Source organism: Dipodomys ordii, unplaced genomic scaffold (assembly GCF_000151885.1).
Source record: "Dipodomys ordii isolate 6190 unplaced genomic scaffold, Dord_2.0 Scaffold39, whole genome shotgun sequence".
Classification (NCBI taxonomy): domain Eukaryota; kingdom Metazoa; phylum Chordata; class Mammalia; order Rodentia; family Heteromyidae; genus Dipodomys; species Dipodomys ordii.
Genome location: NW_012267255.1, coordinates 11057349 through 11071266, shown reverse-complemented (window position 1 = coordinate 11071266; position 13918 = coordinate 11057349). Strand labels below are relative to the sequence as shown.

At 37.0% G+C, this 13918-nt stretch overlaps 1 protein-coding gene across 1 annotated transcript in view; it reads right to left on the bottom strand.

The window, feature by feature from the left end:
- Brdt (bromodomain, testis-specific) overlaps positions 1–12262 on the bottom strand; it is a 45397-nt gene extending 33135 nt beyond the window's left edge. Inside the window, exons 1-5 of the mRNA XM_013018262.1 lie at positions 12074–12262; positions 10913–11050; positions 8256–8370; positions 3718–3890; positions 2310–2663 (exon numbers count right to left, since the gene is read on the bottom strand). Of these exons, the coding sequence (XP_012873716.1) occupies positions 2310–2663; positions 3718–3890; positions 8256–8370; positions 10913–11050; positions 12074–12262 (969 nt within the window). The remainder of the gene's footprint in view (positions 1–2309; positions 2664–3717; positions 3891–8255; positions 8371–10912; positions 11051–12073) is intronic.
- Between the last annotated feature and the right edge of the window lie 1656 nt (positions 12263–13918).

Below are 13918 nucleotides of genomic sequence, written 5' to 3'. Positions count from 1 at the left end.
TGGGAAGGGATGGGAAGGGGAAACAAAGGAGGAGGCTACAATGCTTGATAAGAAATGTATTCATTATGTTGCCCATGTAATTGTAACCCCTCTGTACAGTATTTTCACAATAAAAAAATAAAAATTAAAATTAAAATAAAAAAAACTTATTTTCAGAATTTAAATGTCAGAAGGAATGAGAAGTAGACATAGCAGATACCTCATCAGCCACAGATGTCAGAATCTGTCTTAGAAGTTTGAAGGGATAGTATCATTTTAGAATTCTATATTCAGTAAACACAATTATTGTAAAATAAGGACAAAATTATTCTGGTAGATATAGATGATTAAAAACTGAAGTCTCAGGAGAGTTTCATTGCATTTCAATGAAAAGAACAAATCCAGAGAGTAAGAAGAAAGTGCAAGAAACAAGAGCAAACAAAAATCAAGTGGTAACCACTCTGGAAAGCAGTAGGAAGTTCCTTAAAAGATCAAAGACAGAGCTTCCCTATGACTAAGCAATTCCACTCCTAAACATTTATCCAATGGACCACAAGCCAGGACACAGTAAAGCCATCAGCACAACCATGTTCATTGCAGCATTGTTTACCATAGCCAAGATATAGAATCAACCTAGACATCCCCCAGTGGAAAAAAGGATCAAGAAAATGTGCTATGTATACACAATGGAATTCTACTCATCCATCAGAAAGAATGATATTGTACCATTAGTAAGGAAATGGAAAGATTTAGAAAAAATTATATTAAGTGAAGTAAGCTAGAGCCAAAGAAACAGACTGCATGGTTACCTCATTTGTGGTAACTAGAATGTGTATATAAAAATACACTGAATGACTAAAAAATGTATATATATATATATATATATAATATACACATACATACACACACACACACACACACATACATACACTAGGACAGGATAAATTATAGAAGACTCTAGTCATTAACATACAGAGGCCAAAGGAGGATAGACATAGGAATGTTTGAGAAATGCTCAATAGCTATATACAGATGATAATATTCTATGAAATAATAATGAAATGATAATATTCTATGAAATGAACTCCAAGAAATGGAAAGACATTTTAGTTGCCATTATTTCTGTTATTATTTTCTTTTCCTTTTGCTTATTGTTTGTATTTGGGAGGGGAAGGAAGGACATGTAAAAGGTGGAACAAGGATGAACAAATAGAACAATGATACTCACTGGACACTATGTGGAAAATGAACTGGATATCTTGTGGGGATGGAAGGGAAAGACTGTGAGAAAGCAACAGAAGATGAGACATGGTTCAAAAAGAATTATTCTCATTACTCATTACTTGATTCATGTAACTGTAACCCCTCTGTATATCAACTCTACAATAACAATTTTAAAAATAAATAATTTTTTACTAAAAAAATCGAGTAGTAGGTTAATAAACTTTTCATTGCAGATAAAAAATAAAGTAAGTGGTGCTTGAGAAAAAAACCAAGTCAGTTATCATTGTAGCCTAGAGTATATACCAGGACCCTCTCTCAAAAAAAATCTTAAAAGGAGAATAATCAAACATCTAGAAAATAATGAAGATGAGCATATAGTGAATAGTCATTTAGGAGGACTGAGATGGTGAATGATTTTGAAGATGCTACAGTTCTGTTAAGTAGTTATCCTTAACATTAACATATTGAACATAAATTCCACCTTTATCACTGAAGCAGAAAATTCTCCTTCAATAAAAGGCAAGAAGAGAGTTGAAAACTGTATTAATGTCTTAGCAAAAGAAGACAATCTAGAATTATATAATCATTAAAAACATTCTTGCTTGGTGCCAGTAGCTCACACCTGTAATCCTAGCTACTACAGAGGCTGAGATCTGAGGGTTGTGGTTCAAAGCCAGCAAGGAGGAAAGTCTGTGAGATTCTTATCTCCAATTAACTACCAGAAAGCCAGAAGTGGCATGTGGCTCTAAGTGGGTACAGGGCCAGCCTTGAGTAGAAAAGTTATGGAACAGCACCCAGGCCCTGAGTTTAATCTCCGGTCCTGGTGCACATGTGTACACATGTACACACACATACAATATTCCTAAAGAATAGCTCATATTTCAATATGTTCATAACACAGTAAGTACTGTGACCCAAAGGCTGTGGGGAAAGGTCAATGGGTGTGCGTACATGAAAATAAGAACGTGCATTTTAAAATATCCCAAGGGTTCACTTCAGGTGAACTTAATTTTCTTCAAAAACACTCTGGATTTTCCGATTTCTTTACAATGAGGTATTACTTTTATAATAAAGGAAAAAAGTTCCTCCTTTCAGGCTACATCTACCTTGATAGTGCCCAGGTCCATGGGGTTTTTGATGATTTCATAGTAGTTCTGGAGCCCCAGAGCATTGGCGTCGATGGGGTTGTAGAAGGGCCATGCATAGGATACATGTTTCTTTGCAAGCATTTCTTTAAGAATCTCACTGCAGTGCTTCAGTTGTTCCGTTACTTTAACACTCTTGACAGCTTTATGCTGTTGCTGAGACTCCAGCAACACATTCTTCACTACATTTTCTTTTACTGGTGGTGTTCTCACTGGTTTATTTTCTGTAAGTGTCGGAAAAGATTCACTATTTGCTTTAACTATGGAAGTTGTAGGAGTTGTTGTATCTGCTTTTCTCTTCACACCCCTTGTAACCTAAAATAAAACAATCCAGCAACAAAAAGTTGTTCTTTTTTTTTTTTTTGTCCGGTTGTGGGGGTTGTGGGGCCTGAACTGTGGGCCTGGGCACTGTCCCTCAGCTCTTCAGCTCAAGGCTAGCCCTCTACCACTTGAGCCACAGTGCCACTTCCGGCTTTTTTCTTTTTGCTTATGTGGTGCTGAGGAATCAAACCCAGGGCCTCAGGCATGCAAGGCAAGCGTTCTACCACTGAGCCATCTTCCCAGCCCCAAAAAGTTATTCTTAAGGAGAGAGGCATCACTTCAAAAAGTGGAGGGAAGCAAATACTGATACCAAGTTTTTGTATAATTTATACATATTATTGAAACCCATGTATCAAATATTAATAAAGGTCTTTTCTCTTTATAAGCAAAATAAACAGCCCTAATGCCTTCTTTTCACAGCCCAAAGAATTAAAGACAAATAAGAGAGAAGATTAGAGTCAAGATTACAACATATATTTCTGAGTATTTAAAATCAGGTAAGATATACAATTTTAAAGAAAAAAAACCTACACTGAGTATAGTGGCACATGCCTGTAAACCCAGAACTTGAAAGGCTGAGACAAGAGGATACCAATTTGAAGGGTCTTAGCTACTCAGTAAGAACCTGTATTAATTAGAAGAGAAAGAAAAAACCCTATGTAGGTAGGTAGATGTGTCTTATTATTAAGCTACTAAAATAGCTGTATCTTATCATGAAGTTACTAAAATAGTTTGGATTCTACCTAAAAAGTCTACAATTGGATAATCATCTAGTCTCTGTCCACAAAATAGAGACCAGCAGAAACAGTATGGCTTAGGGTTGCTATAGGCTGAAGACCAATTTTCATTTACCTAAAAAAAAAAAGTATAACCATCACAACATCCGAAGTTACATTGAAGTATTTGAGGAAACAATGATGTAAAAATTATGATAGGGGTTTGGTGCATGGCCCAAGGGGAACAGAGCTTGCCTCCAAGCTTCAGGCCAAGTTCAGTCTCCAATAGCTAAACAACATCAATGACAACAAGAAACCCACGGTGAACTTACCTGGAGCACAGTCTGAGAGCCAGAGGTGGGCAGGGCTCCATGCACCATGTTTAAGGGAGAGATAGATGCCTCAGGAAGTCCAGAGGAGATTTCTTGCTCCTTAAATACTTTTTCTGTTGCTTTGGGTGATGGTTTTTCTTTACCAGAAGAAATGGATGTGTTTTGTTGAAAGTCTAATAAAATGTGAACCATAGTCAAATATCTGAATATGCAACACCATTCTCTCTATTTTAATCCATTAGACCAGCTTTATAGCAAAATAAGCATAATATATTCCCTAGTTGCTGACAATTTGGTCATATATTCAAAGACATAATTCCCAATGCCATAATCTGAAATGCTGGAATCCTGAAAGATCAAAATCCCTTACATACTAAATTCCCAAAAGAGGTCTGGAAGTATGGCTCCAGACCCCAGAGATAATCCCCAAAATTATCATCAACTCAATTGGAAGTAGTACATCTCACTTTTTTGAATAGCTCACTTTTTTGATTCTTTTAGGGTCTGGCTCTCCTCAGAGAATATGCTTCCACTCATTTTCAATATGTCTCTGTTCTTTCAGAAATCCTTCTATGAACTGTTATACCCTGCCATGAGCCACACCCTATTAGGCCTCCCTATCTTCTGTACCACATGTCCAAGGAAATGGATTCAGATTGTAGATTTGGTACAGACAAATTGGTGATAAAAACAGAAGCACTGTTGCATAACTTACTATTCTACCATGCAAGCAACCATGCTGACTTTTTCAGGAAAACTACAACTTTAATTCACTACACATTCCTGGAATTTCATCAGCTGGAAAAAAAAGCCAATGCAAACTAATGGTCAGATATTTAAAGATTTCATTACTTCCTTATCATTCCCCCCTGCCCTACACTTAACTTTTCTATCTCCTACATGAATCTTTTTCATGAAAATTTTAGTTTCAGGATTTCCACATTATAGATTATAATCGTTCAGGATTGTGATTTTTTCAGGATTTTTTTTGTGTGTACGTGCATGTATGCACACATACATGCACACACTCACATACCCCAGTCCTGGGGCTTGAACTCAGAATCTAGGCACTGTCTCTAAGCTTTTTTGCTCAAGGCTAGTGATTTACCACTTGAGTCCCAGTTCAACTTTTGGGCTGTTTGGTAGTTAATTGAATGTAAGCATCTCAAAGTCTTTCCTGCCTGGACTGGCTTTGAATCCAAATCCTCAGATCTCAGCCTTCTAAGTAATAAGGATTATAGGCATAAGTCATAGGCGCTTGGCCTAATTTTCCAGGATTTTAATCTTTAAGGGATTTGGTATTTGGATTTATGGCATTCAAGATTGTGCCTTTCTTGATTATGATCAGCACCAATTTAAAGATAATAAAAGACACTTCTAATCCCATTTTTATGTCTGCCAAGCAAGTACGAGGTCCTATTTATTAGTTCAAATGCCAGTACTGCCAAAATGTGTTGGAAATGTATATTTACCATTTTTTTCCCAAAAGGGTGCTTTGTATAAAATAAGACTAATAGAACTTTATGGGTTAGCTTTGGGTAGCTGTAAATGTGAGTAAAATTTTCAGATAAACTGGAAACAACTCTAAGTAGTAATACAGACTTCAGAATGTTCTGTATAAATATCCAAGGATCTCAAAATTGTTATAGAACAAAACTGATACAGAACAAAAGATACTGATATGATTCTTACTCATATGATTCTTAGCTGTAGACAGGCCTGCCAAAGGACAATTGTGCGTGCTCTTCTGTATGTTCCCAGAGGATGCTATAACAGGAGGCATTTCAATTATGATACTCTCAAATTATTTCTGAAGTCCATCAAGGTGACTACATCTAATTACTTAGGCCAAAAACCTTAACAGTACTCTTAGATCTACTCTCAAACCCTATGCCCTAGTGTCCCAGTATACCTTGTGCCCTATCTGAATATCCAGAATCCAACTACTTCTCACAAGTGGTAATCAATTACCCCAGTCTGAGGGTCATCATTGTGCAAAGGGATTATTTCAATAGCACCCGATGGAGAATGATGAAAGGGGTGATATTGACCAAGATGCATTGCACTCTCAAAGTGATGTGTTGAATTGAAACTTCTTTGTTCAACTACTAAGGAAATACAAAGAAACAAACAATAGTAGTCTATCAGACAGGCAGGCCATCCTTCAGCTTTTGCACTCTACTATTTAATGTTGAAAATAATAATTTAAGTGGTGCAATAAAACTCATCAGTGGCCATGTCAACACCTGTGATTCCAGCCCTTGTGAGAGTGAGGCAAGGGAGTTTTGAGTTCAAGGCTAACATGAGTTCAAGGCTAGTAAAATTCTATCTCAAAACAAAACAAAATCAGATCATGACAATTCTGTCCAATGTCTTCTGATGGTGACGGCTTTAAGCTGAAAGTCCAAATTTCACCATGCCTCACAAAGATCTGCATGATCTGCTTCCCCATGGCCTGTCACTCTCTCCTCTTTTATTATATTCTAGCCTATCAGCTGGCTTTGGTGTCCTCACATTTGGTAAGCACAAGCCAACTATTTGTGTTGCCTAAAAGAAGAGATACTCATTGTTTTTGCCAACATTTCCTTTCAGCCTTCACTATTATGTCTCATTTTCAACCATCTTACATAAAACAATCTCTGCTCTCTAGTTTTCGTTTTCTTTTTTTCTTTTTTTTTGGTGGTGGGTCTTGAACTCTGGACCTGGGTGCTATCCCTCAGCTCTTCAGGTCAAGGCTAGCATTCTACCACTTGAGCCACAGTGCCACTTCCTGTCTTCTGGTGGTTAAGTGGAGATAAGAGTCTCATGAACTTTCCTGCCTGGTTGACTTTGAACCACAATCCTCAGATCTCAGCCTCCTGAGTGCTAGAATTACAGGCCTGAGCCACTGGCGCCTGGCTTCTAGTTTTCTTATGCTGCTTTGTTTTTATGTTATTATATTTGATATACAACATATAGCTATTTCTCTGGATATCTAATTCTTGCTAAACCAACTCAGGAACTCAGTATTTTAAGATAGGGATGACACTCCTCAATCTCCTTACCACTTACGAAGAGTTAGGAGTCAAATAGATGAATGTCAAATTGAAACCCCTTTGTACAACTACTTAAAGGTAATTTTAAAAATGGGAAAAAAGGGAATATAGTGTTGAATACATTAAGAAGAGGCATATCAGAGGAAAGGCAGCTAAACAAGTAAAGGCAAGGAGTACCTAGCCAGGCAACAGGACACAGTAAAGAGAGGTTGTGCCCAGGTAATCAGCAGGGAGAATCTTAGTGTCATGATCTATTTCTGGTTGTGTTAACAGAATACCACAGATGGGATAACTTCTGAAGAACAGAGGTTTATTTAGGTCATAGCTCTGAAAGCTGGACATATAAGAGCATGACACTAACATCTGTTGCATCTAGGGAGGGATCTAATGCTGACAGTCTCATAACTCTCAGTATCAGGTCCCATTTCCAACACATGGAAAATAGGGACACATTTACAGCAACTAACAGGAAAGTAGCTAAGTATGAAAATGGAGAGTTGGGCAGGGATAAGATCGCAAAGGGTCATGGTATGGAATTTATGATATCTCATGCTTCTGTGGGAAGCCAACAATAGGTTCCAAGCCAGTAAATATGTTTTAGTTTGTTCTAACCCTTAACGTTAGCCAGAAGGCTGAGAAGTGTTCTGAGTTTGTTTTCAAAAGATGCCTTTTGCTAGTATGCGCCGAAGAAACCAAGTATGTCAATCAGGAGAGCCTGCAGTGAGAAATTGTTTCCTGTTCTAGCACTTCATACACTGGTTAGTTGGAGTTTTTCTACTAAAAAACAAAAACAAACTTCCATGGAATGAGTATGGACTTAACTAAGATGACACCGACTGAATGATCTAAAGATGAATTAACATTTGATCTATGACATTCTTGTTCCACCACCACAGTTTTTAATATTTAAAATTCATTTTGTATTCCATGTTTTAAGCAATATGCTTCTCTATAGTCTGGTGGCACACAAATGTAACCCTAGTCACTCCGGAGGATCACAAAGTTTAGGCCAGTAAGACCCTGTCTCAAAATTTTAAGAAGGCTGGGGTAGAGTTCATGAGGACCTGATTTTAACCAATAAAGATTTTTCCCTGAAGTTTTTTTTAGTTTAAAAAAGAAAACACTTAGTAACAATTCACTCTTTTTTTCTTTTTTTTTGGGTTGGTCATGGGGCTTGAATTCTGGGCCTGGGCACTGTCCCTTAGCTCTTCAGCTCAAGGCTAGTGCTCTACCACTTGAGCCACAGCTCCATTTCTGGTTTTCTGAGTGGATTTTTGGAGATCAGAGTCTCACAGACTTTTCCTTCCCAGGCTGGCTTTGAACCGTGATCCCCAGATCTCATCCTCCTGAGTAGCTAGGATTACAGGCGTGAGCCACCAGCACCCGTCATTTCATTCTTAACATTGAGATCTTTTGCCAATTTAGCACTGTACCAATAGAAAAGGATGGGGGTCGGAAAACAGATACAGATAGATAGACTCACTTGTTACTTTCTGGACTTACCTTTCTTCATTCTTTCCTTACCACCCACAACTTGCTCATCCTGTGGCATCTGGGATAATTTCTGCATGAACAACTTCTCTAGAGCTTGTGCCATTAGAACAATGTCATCTCCAGGCTAAAAAATGTATTAAATATCCATAAGGATATACAGTATAGTCACTGAAACAGATCTTATTAATTCAGAGTACTTTACAGTAGGTGGTGATATAGTATACCTTAGTATTTATCTTCGCTAAACTCAGAAGTTTATGAAACAGCCTTATTTCATTTCCTAACATCCTGTCTACTTCAGCTTCTAAAAAGGACTAGAATACTTTCCCCAGCACTACAATGGTACAATGAAATTAATTTCAGTAATACAAAGTTATCAGACATTAGGATTTCTACACTTCAAATAGGCTAAAGCAAATGTGTACTTTATATAGTTTGAAAGGATCAACTTTAAAGTCTTTTAGCTGCCTGCTTAGAAGTTTTCTTGCTTTATTTCACTGCTGAGGAAAAAATATACTAAGTAACTTAAGAAGCAACAGCCTAGAAAACATTTCTTAGCTGAGCAGGTCAGGAAAACTACTGAATTTTGATTTAAGATGTTAAGTGTGAGCAGGGCCCGGGGTGGGGTGGGGGTGGGGGGGGTGGGAGGCTCACCTGTAATCCTATCTATTCCTATCTATTTATTAAGAGGCTAAGATCTAAGAATAATGGTTTGAAGCCAGCCCAGGCAGGAAAGTATCAATGACTCTTATTCCTGACTAACCACCAAAAAAGGTGGAAGTGGAGCTGTTACTCAAATGGTAGATTGTTCACCTTAACCAAAAGTTGAAAGACAGGGCCAAGGATCAAGCCCCAGGACAGACACAGACACAGACACACAGACACACACACACACACACACACACACAAAGAAATGTGAAAGGGCCCTTTAGAATCACTATTAAGATTAAGTCAACAATCCGATAACCGTGGTAAACTGAGTTTTTTAAAATTCGTTTCAGTTAGTAGGCCTTTTCCCCCCTAAAACCAGGGTTTCAACTCAGGGCCTCAAAGCTGGTGAGGCAAGTGCATGACTGCTGCATCACATCAAATTTTTGTGCTGGTTATTTTTATTTATTTTTTGGGGGTCTGGTCCTGGGGCCTGAACTCTGGGCCTGGGCGCTGTCCCTCAGCTCTTCAGCTCAAGGCTAGCGCTCTACCACTTGAGCCACAGCACCATTTCTGGCTTTTTTTCCCTGCTTATGTGGTGCTGAGGAATCGAACCCAGGGCTTCATGCATGAAAGGCAAGCACTCTACCACTGAGCCACCTTCCCAGCCCCTGTGCTGGTTATTTTTGAGATAGGGTCAAGCTTCTTGTCCAAGCATGAGTCTATCCTCCTATTTTAGGATTCCTATTTTGGCTGGAATGACTAGTGCATCTCACTAAACCCAACTTCTCTTCAATGAGATGCAGTCTCATGGAGCTTTCTGTCTGGACTGGCCTGGAACCACAAACCTCCCAATTTCAGCCTCCCATGTTGTTCAGGGTAATAGGCAAGTGCTACAGAACACAGCTGTGGATTAAGAAGGGGCCTTGAAAACTTCTCTGCCAAGGCTGGCCTCCAATGATTATCTACTTAGTTTCTGTCTCCCAGGTAGCTAGGATATTAGTCATGAGTCACTACTGTCCACTCAATGTCAGTTAATAGTCTTAAGTCTTTCACACATATAAAATGGTGTTTGTGTTATCTTGGGAGCCATATCAAACTTCTGATTCTATCTCAGTATTACTAGTTATTCTGTGTACACAAAATTCCATATACTTAGATTTCTCACATTTAAATGGGCTATAAGCTTCAAAATATTTAGATATCATAAAACAGACAGAAAATAGAATATGGTATTCTGAGAAGTCAGACTAATGTATGGGACAAAAACCAAATACACAAATCTAATTTTTCTCAACTTTAATTGGCATATTTTTAAGAATTATTTTTATTGTATTTGTATAGTTGATAAACAGGAGTTAGACAAATTCTATTTATAGATGAGAACAAATATGAAGATTAAGCTCAAAATGCCCACATACATCATCTGATTGGCTATTATCTTAATATAAATATTAGTATTACTACTAGGACATGACCAGAAATAAGTATGATAAACCAACTTGTTATGAAGTCAAGAGTATGTAATTTGGGGCTGGAGGTGTAGTAGAGTGGCAAACTGCTTGTCTAGTATGTTCACAGCCCTGGGTTCAATTCTCAGCATTGTATTCTATTTATACAAAGTACACAATTTGATATCTTAGGCTAATGGCTACAGATTCCAACCACTAAAATTTAACTAGGACCAGTGTATATTAGGTTTTTCATTCTTCTTATAACTAAAATTACAGGAATTCAATAGAAAACATTCTGAAATACTATAATCACAGAAACTAGCTATCACTGGCATTAAAAAAAACAAACAACAACATGAGCCACTACAGCTATTTAGGCAGACAGCAAATAAATAAAAGAAATACTAAAGTATGTGAATCATGAAACTCTGTGAAAAAAAGCAATAACATAAAAATAGAGAAAATATTACAAATCATGGCTTGAGATCTGAAATCAACATAGTTATTTATACATCTCTCTCCTATACATAACAGAGAAGTATCAGCAGTATAATGCTTACATACCTTGTTGTATAAATAACAATTTGAGAACATTGTATTGAAGTCTTCTATACATTCTGAAGCCTTCATGTAGTATTTATTCTCCAACCGCTTTTTAATCGTATTTAAATCCATTGGGTTTTTTACAATGGTATAATAATCCTATGGTTTTGAATAAATTATGTTAGTAAGAATGCAATTGCTACAACTACTGGTACACAAACTTCATAAACTCTCTAAAGATTGTAACTGTTTTTAAAAGCTATAATCTAGAAGACATAATATTTTTTTTTTGCTGGTCCTGGGGATTGAACTCAGGGCCTGGGCTCTGTCCCCAAACCTCTCTGTGCTCAAGGGTAGTGCTCTACCACTTGGGCCACAGCACCACTTCTGCCTTTTTCTAAGTAATTTATTGGTGATAAGTGTCTCATTGACTTTCCTGCCCAGGCTGGCTTTCGACCATGATCCTCAGATCTCAGCCTCTTGAGTAGCTAGGATTATGTACATGAGCCACTAGGGCCCAGCTTGGAAGCCATAATCTTTAGTAATTAAAGTCAAAGCTGATTGTCATAGCATTATTTCTCAAAGAACACAAAAAGCCAATATAAAGATTAACTGAGAAAGGAATTTAAGAGTAGAATTATCCCTGAAAAATACAAAGGAAAGGACATGATGGGAACAATACTATTTATGGATTCTGACAGATCTAGAGTAAAGTCACAGATCTATCACTACTTAGCTATATCACAAATGATTCAACCATTCTATTAATTGATGGCTAAAAATATTTAATGAAGTCTAAAGTGGCACACAGTATGTGATAGAAATAAGTCCTCTAAGAAGTGCTGAGAGTGACTTCATGAAGAGGATGATATTCGTGGTTACCATGCATCAAAAAGGCAGTGGCACATGTTACAAGAAAATATATGCATTTATCAGACTTTAGTTGTGCTGGGTAACTAGGTGCTTCTTGGGTATATTTTATACTATTATATAGATTTTCTTATTTAGAAGTTTTTCTTTTCAATTAATTAATGAGTTACTATTTCTATTGATGAATTAGTTATTAGTTGGGGACATAGTACTGGGCCTCTCACTTGACCAGGCAAGTTTGCTCTGCCACTTGAGACATGCCCCATCTGATTTGTCTTTTCTTAAGTTCCCATTATTATTTGATATACTTACAGGCAATTTTAGTTTCACAGCATCCACAGGCTGTTGAAAAGGCCAGGAAAAACTATGCTTCCATAATGCCTTTAGGACAACTTTCTGTAGGTACTGGAGCTGATTTGTCAATCGCCCATTTTTCTTGGAATTTATGTACTCTGGTGGAGGGGGGTTCACGATAGATGTTTGTCGGCTTGGCAGAGACATTCTGAACTTCACGTCCTGATATTCTAATGTTGTCTACATGTGCATGTCCTGAAAAACAAAAAACTCAGTACCATGTAAGCACCTTAAAAAGATTAAGGTTTTGCATAGGAAAATGTTGATTCATGAGAAAGAGATATTGAATTTTAAACACATCTTAACAGAAAAAGTATCAAATGAAAATTTCAATTTTTAAACAAATACCTTTTTATACAAGTAGTATAAGTTGTTTCATTATATATGCCTTAGTCTTAGATGGTTTAAATTATTTCAAGATTTCACAAAATTTCTTTCTGTTTTTCAAAAACACAAATTGAGGTCTTAGCAGGGAAAGTCTACAAATTCCTAATGAAAAGAAACAATATGTTAAAAGATTTCACTAGCATATGGTTCTCTGACAACTTTTCAACAAAAGGAGAAAAGTAAAGGATTTTTTTGTGGTTAATTTAAACAGAGTACAACAAACCCTTGGTGTGTGCAGGCCTATGGTTCCAAGGAGATCAACACTAAGGAAGCCCAGGAAGCCATCAGGGGTACATAGATTGAGTGCTTACCCATGGTGCTTGATTCATTTCCTCATATGTCAACCAACTTCCCCTCAAGACATACTGCCTTTCTACAAATATCAAATTTTCACTTTATCACTAAAATTAACTCTATTGCATGCCACTTGTGATTTGAGAGGATTACCATAACTTTTGCTTTACTTTTTGGGTGCCATTTGCTTTCTGATAAAACTTCAGGGCAGGCACACAGCCAGCACATCATACAATGATTTAAACACAACTAAGAAAACGTAGGACTGGGAGAATTCCCCACACCAACTGTGCAGGAATTAAAACATTTTGTTTTCAAAACTTTTCATTTTTATCAGTTATCACATCACACTTGTGTTTAATAAATTTGTGAATAACGTGAGCTTATTGAATTAAAAAACCCAGTTCATAGAAAGGTGGAGAGTATAGCTCAGTGACAGAGCATGTGCTTAGCTTGTGCAAGGCCCTAGGTTTATGTTTCAACACCAAACAATAGGAAGACCTATATATATTATTGGGGGAAAAGTAAGTGTATGGCAATTGTGTGCATACATGTGCATGTATAAATGTATGTATACACACATATAAATGTGCATATATACATATATGATTACACATAAGCACCATATGCATGTACATGCATACCTGTATCTGCATACATGTCTATGTGTGTGTATGTGCATATATTATATATCCATATCACAGAAAGCTATTGGCATCCTCTATTGGGAGATTTTTCACAACAGTCAGTAATAGAACTAAGTAATGAATGACAGATGAATGGATAAGGAAAATGTAAACATATACCCATATACACACACATACACACATATTATTCTTCAATTGCTCCTATCCCCAAAGGAGTAACTCTTGCCATTTTCAACAGGATGAACCTGCTAAGTGAGATAAACCAGACAGAGACAAACAGCATGATCTCAATTATATGTGAATCTCCAACAATCAAACTCAGAAAACCAAAGTGTAGAATGGTGGTTGCCAAAGGCTGAGAATTAGTGAGAAAAGGGAAGATCTGATCAAATAACATCATCCCTGAATGATAAGATAAATAACTTTAAATATCTAATGGGATGGATATAGTGATTTGATAAGCATTACATGATGT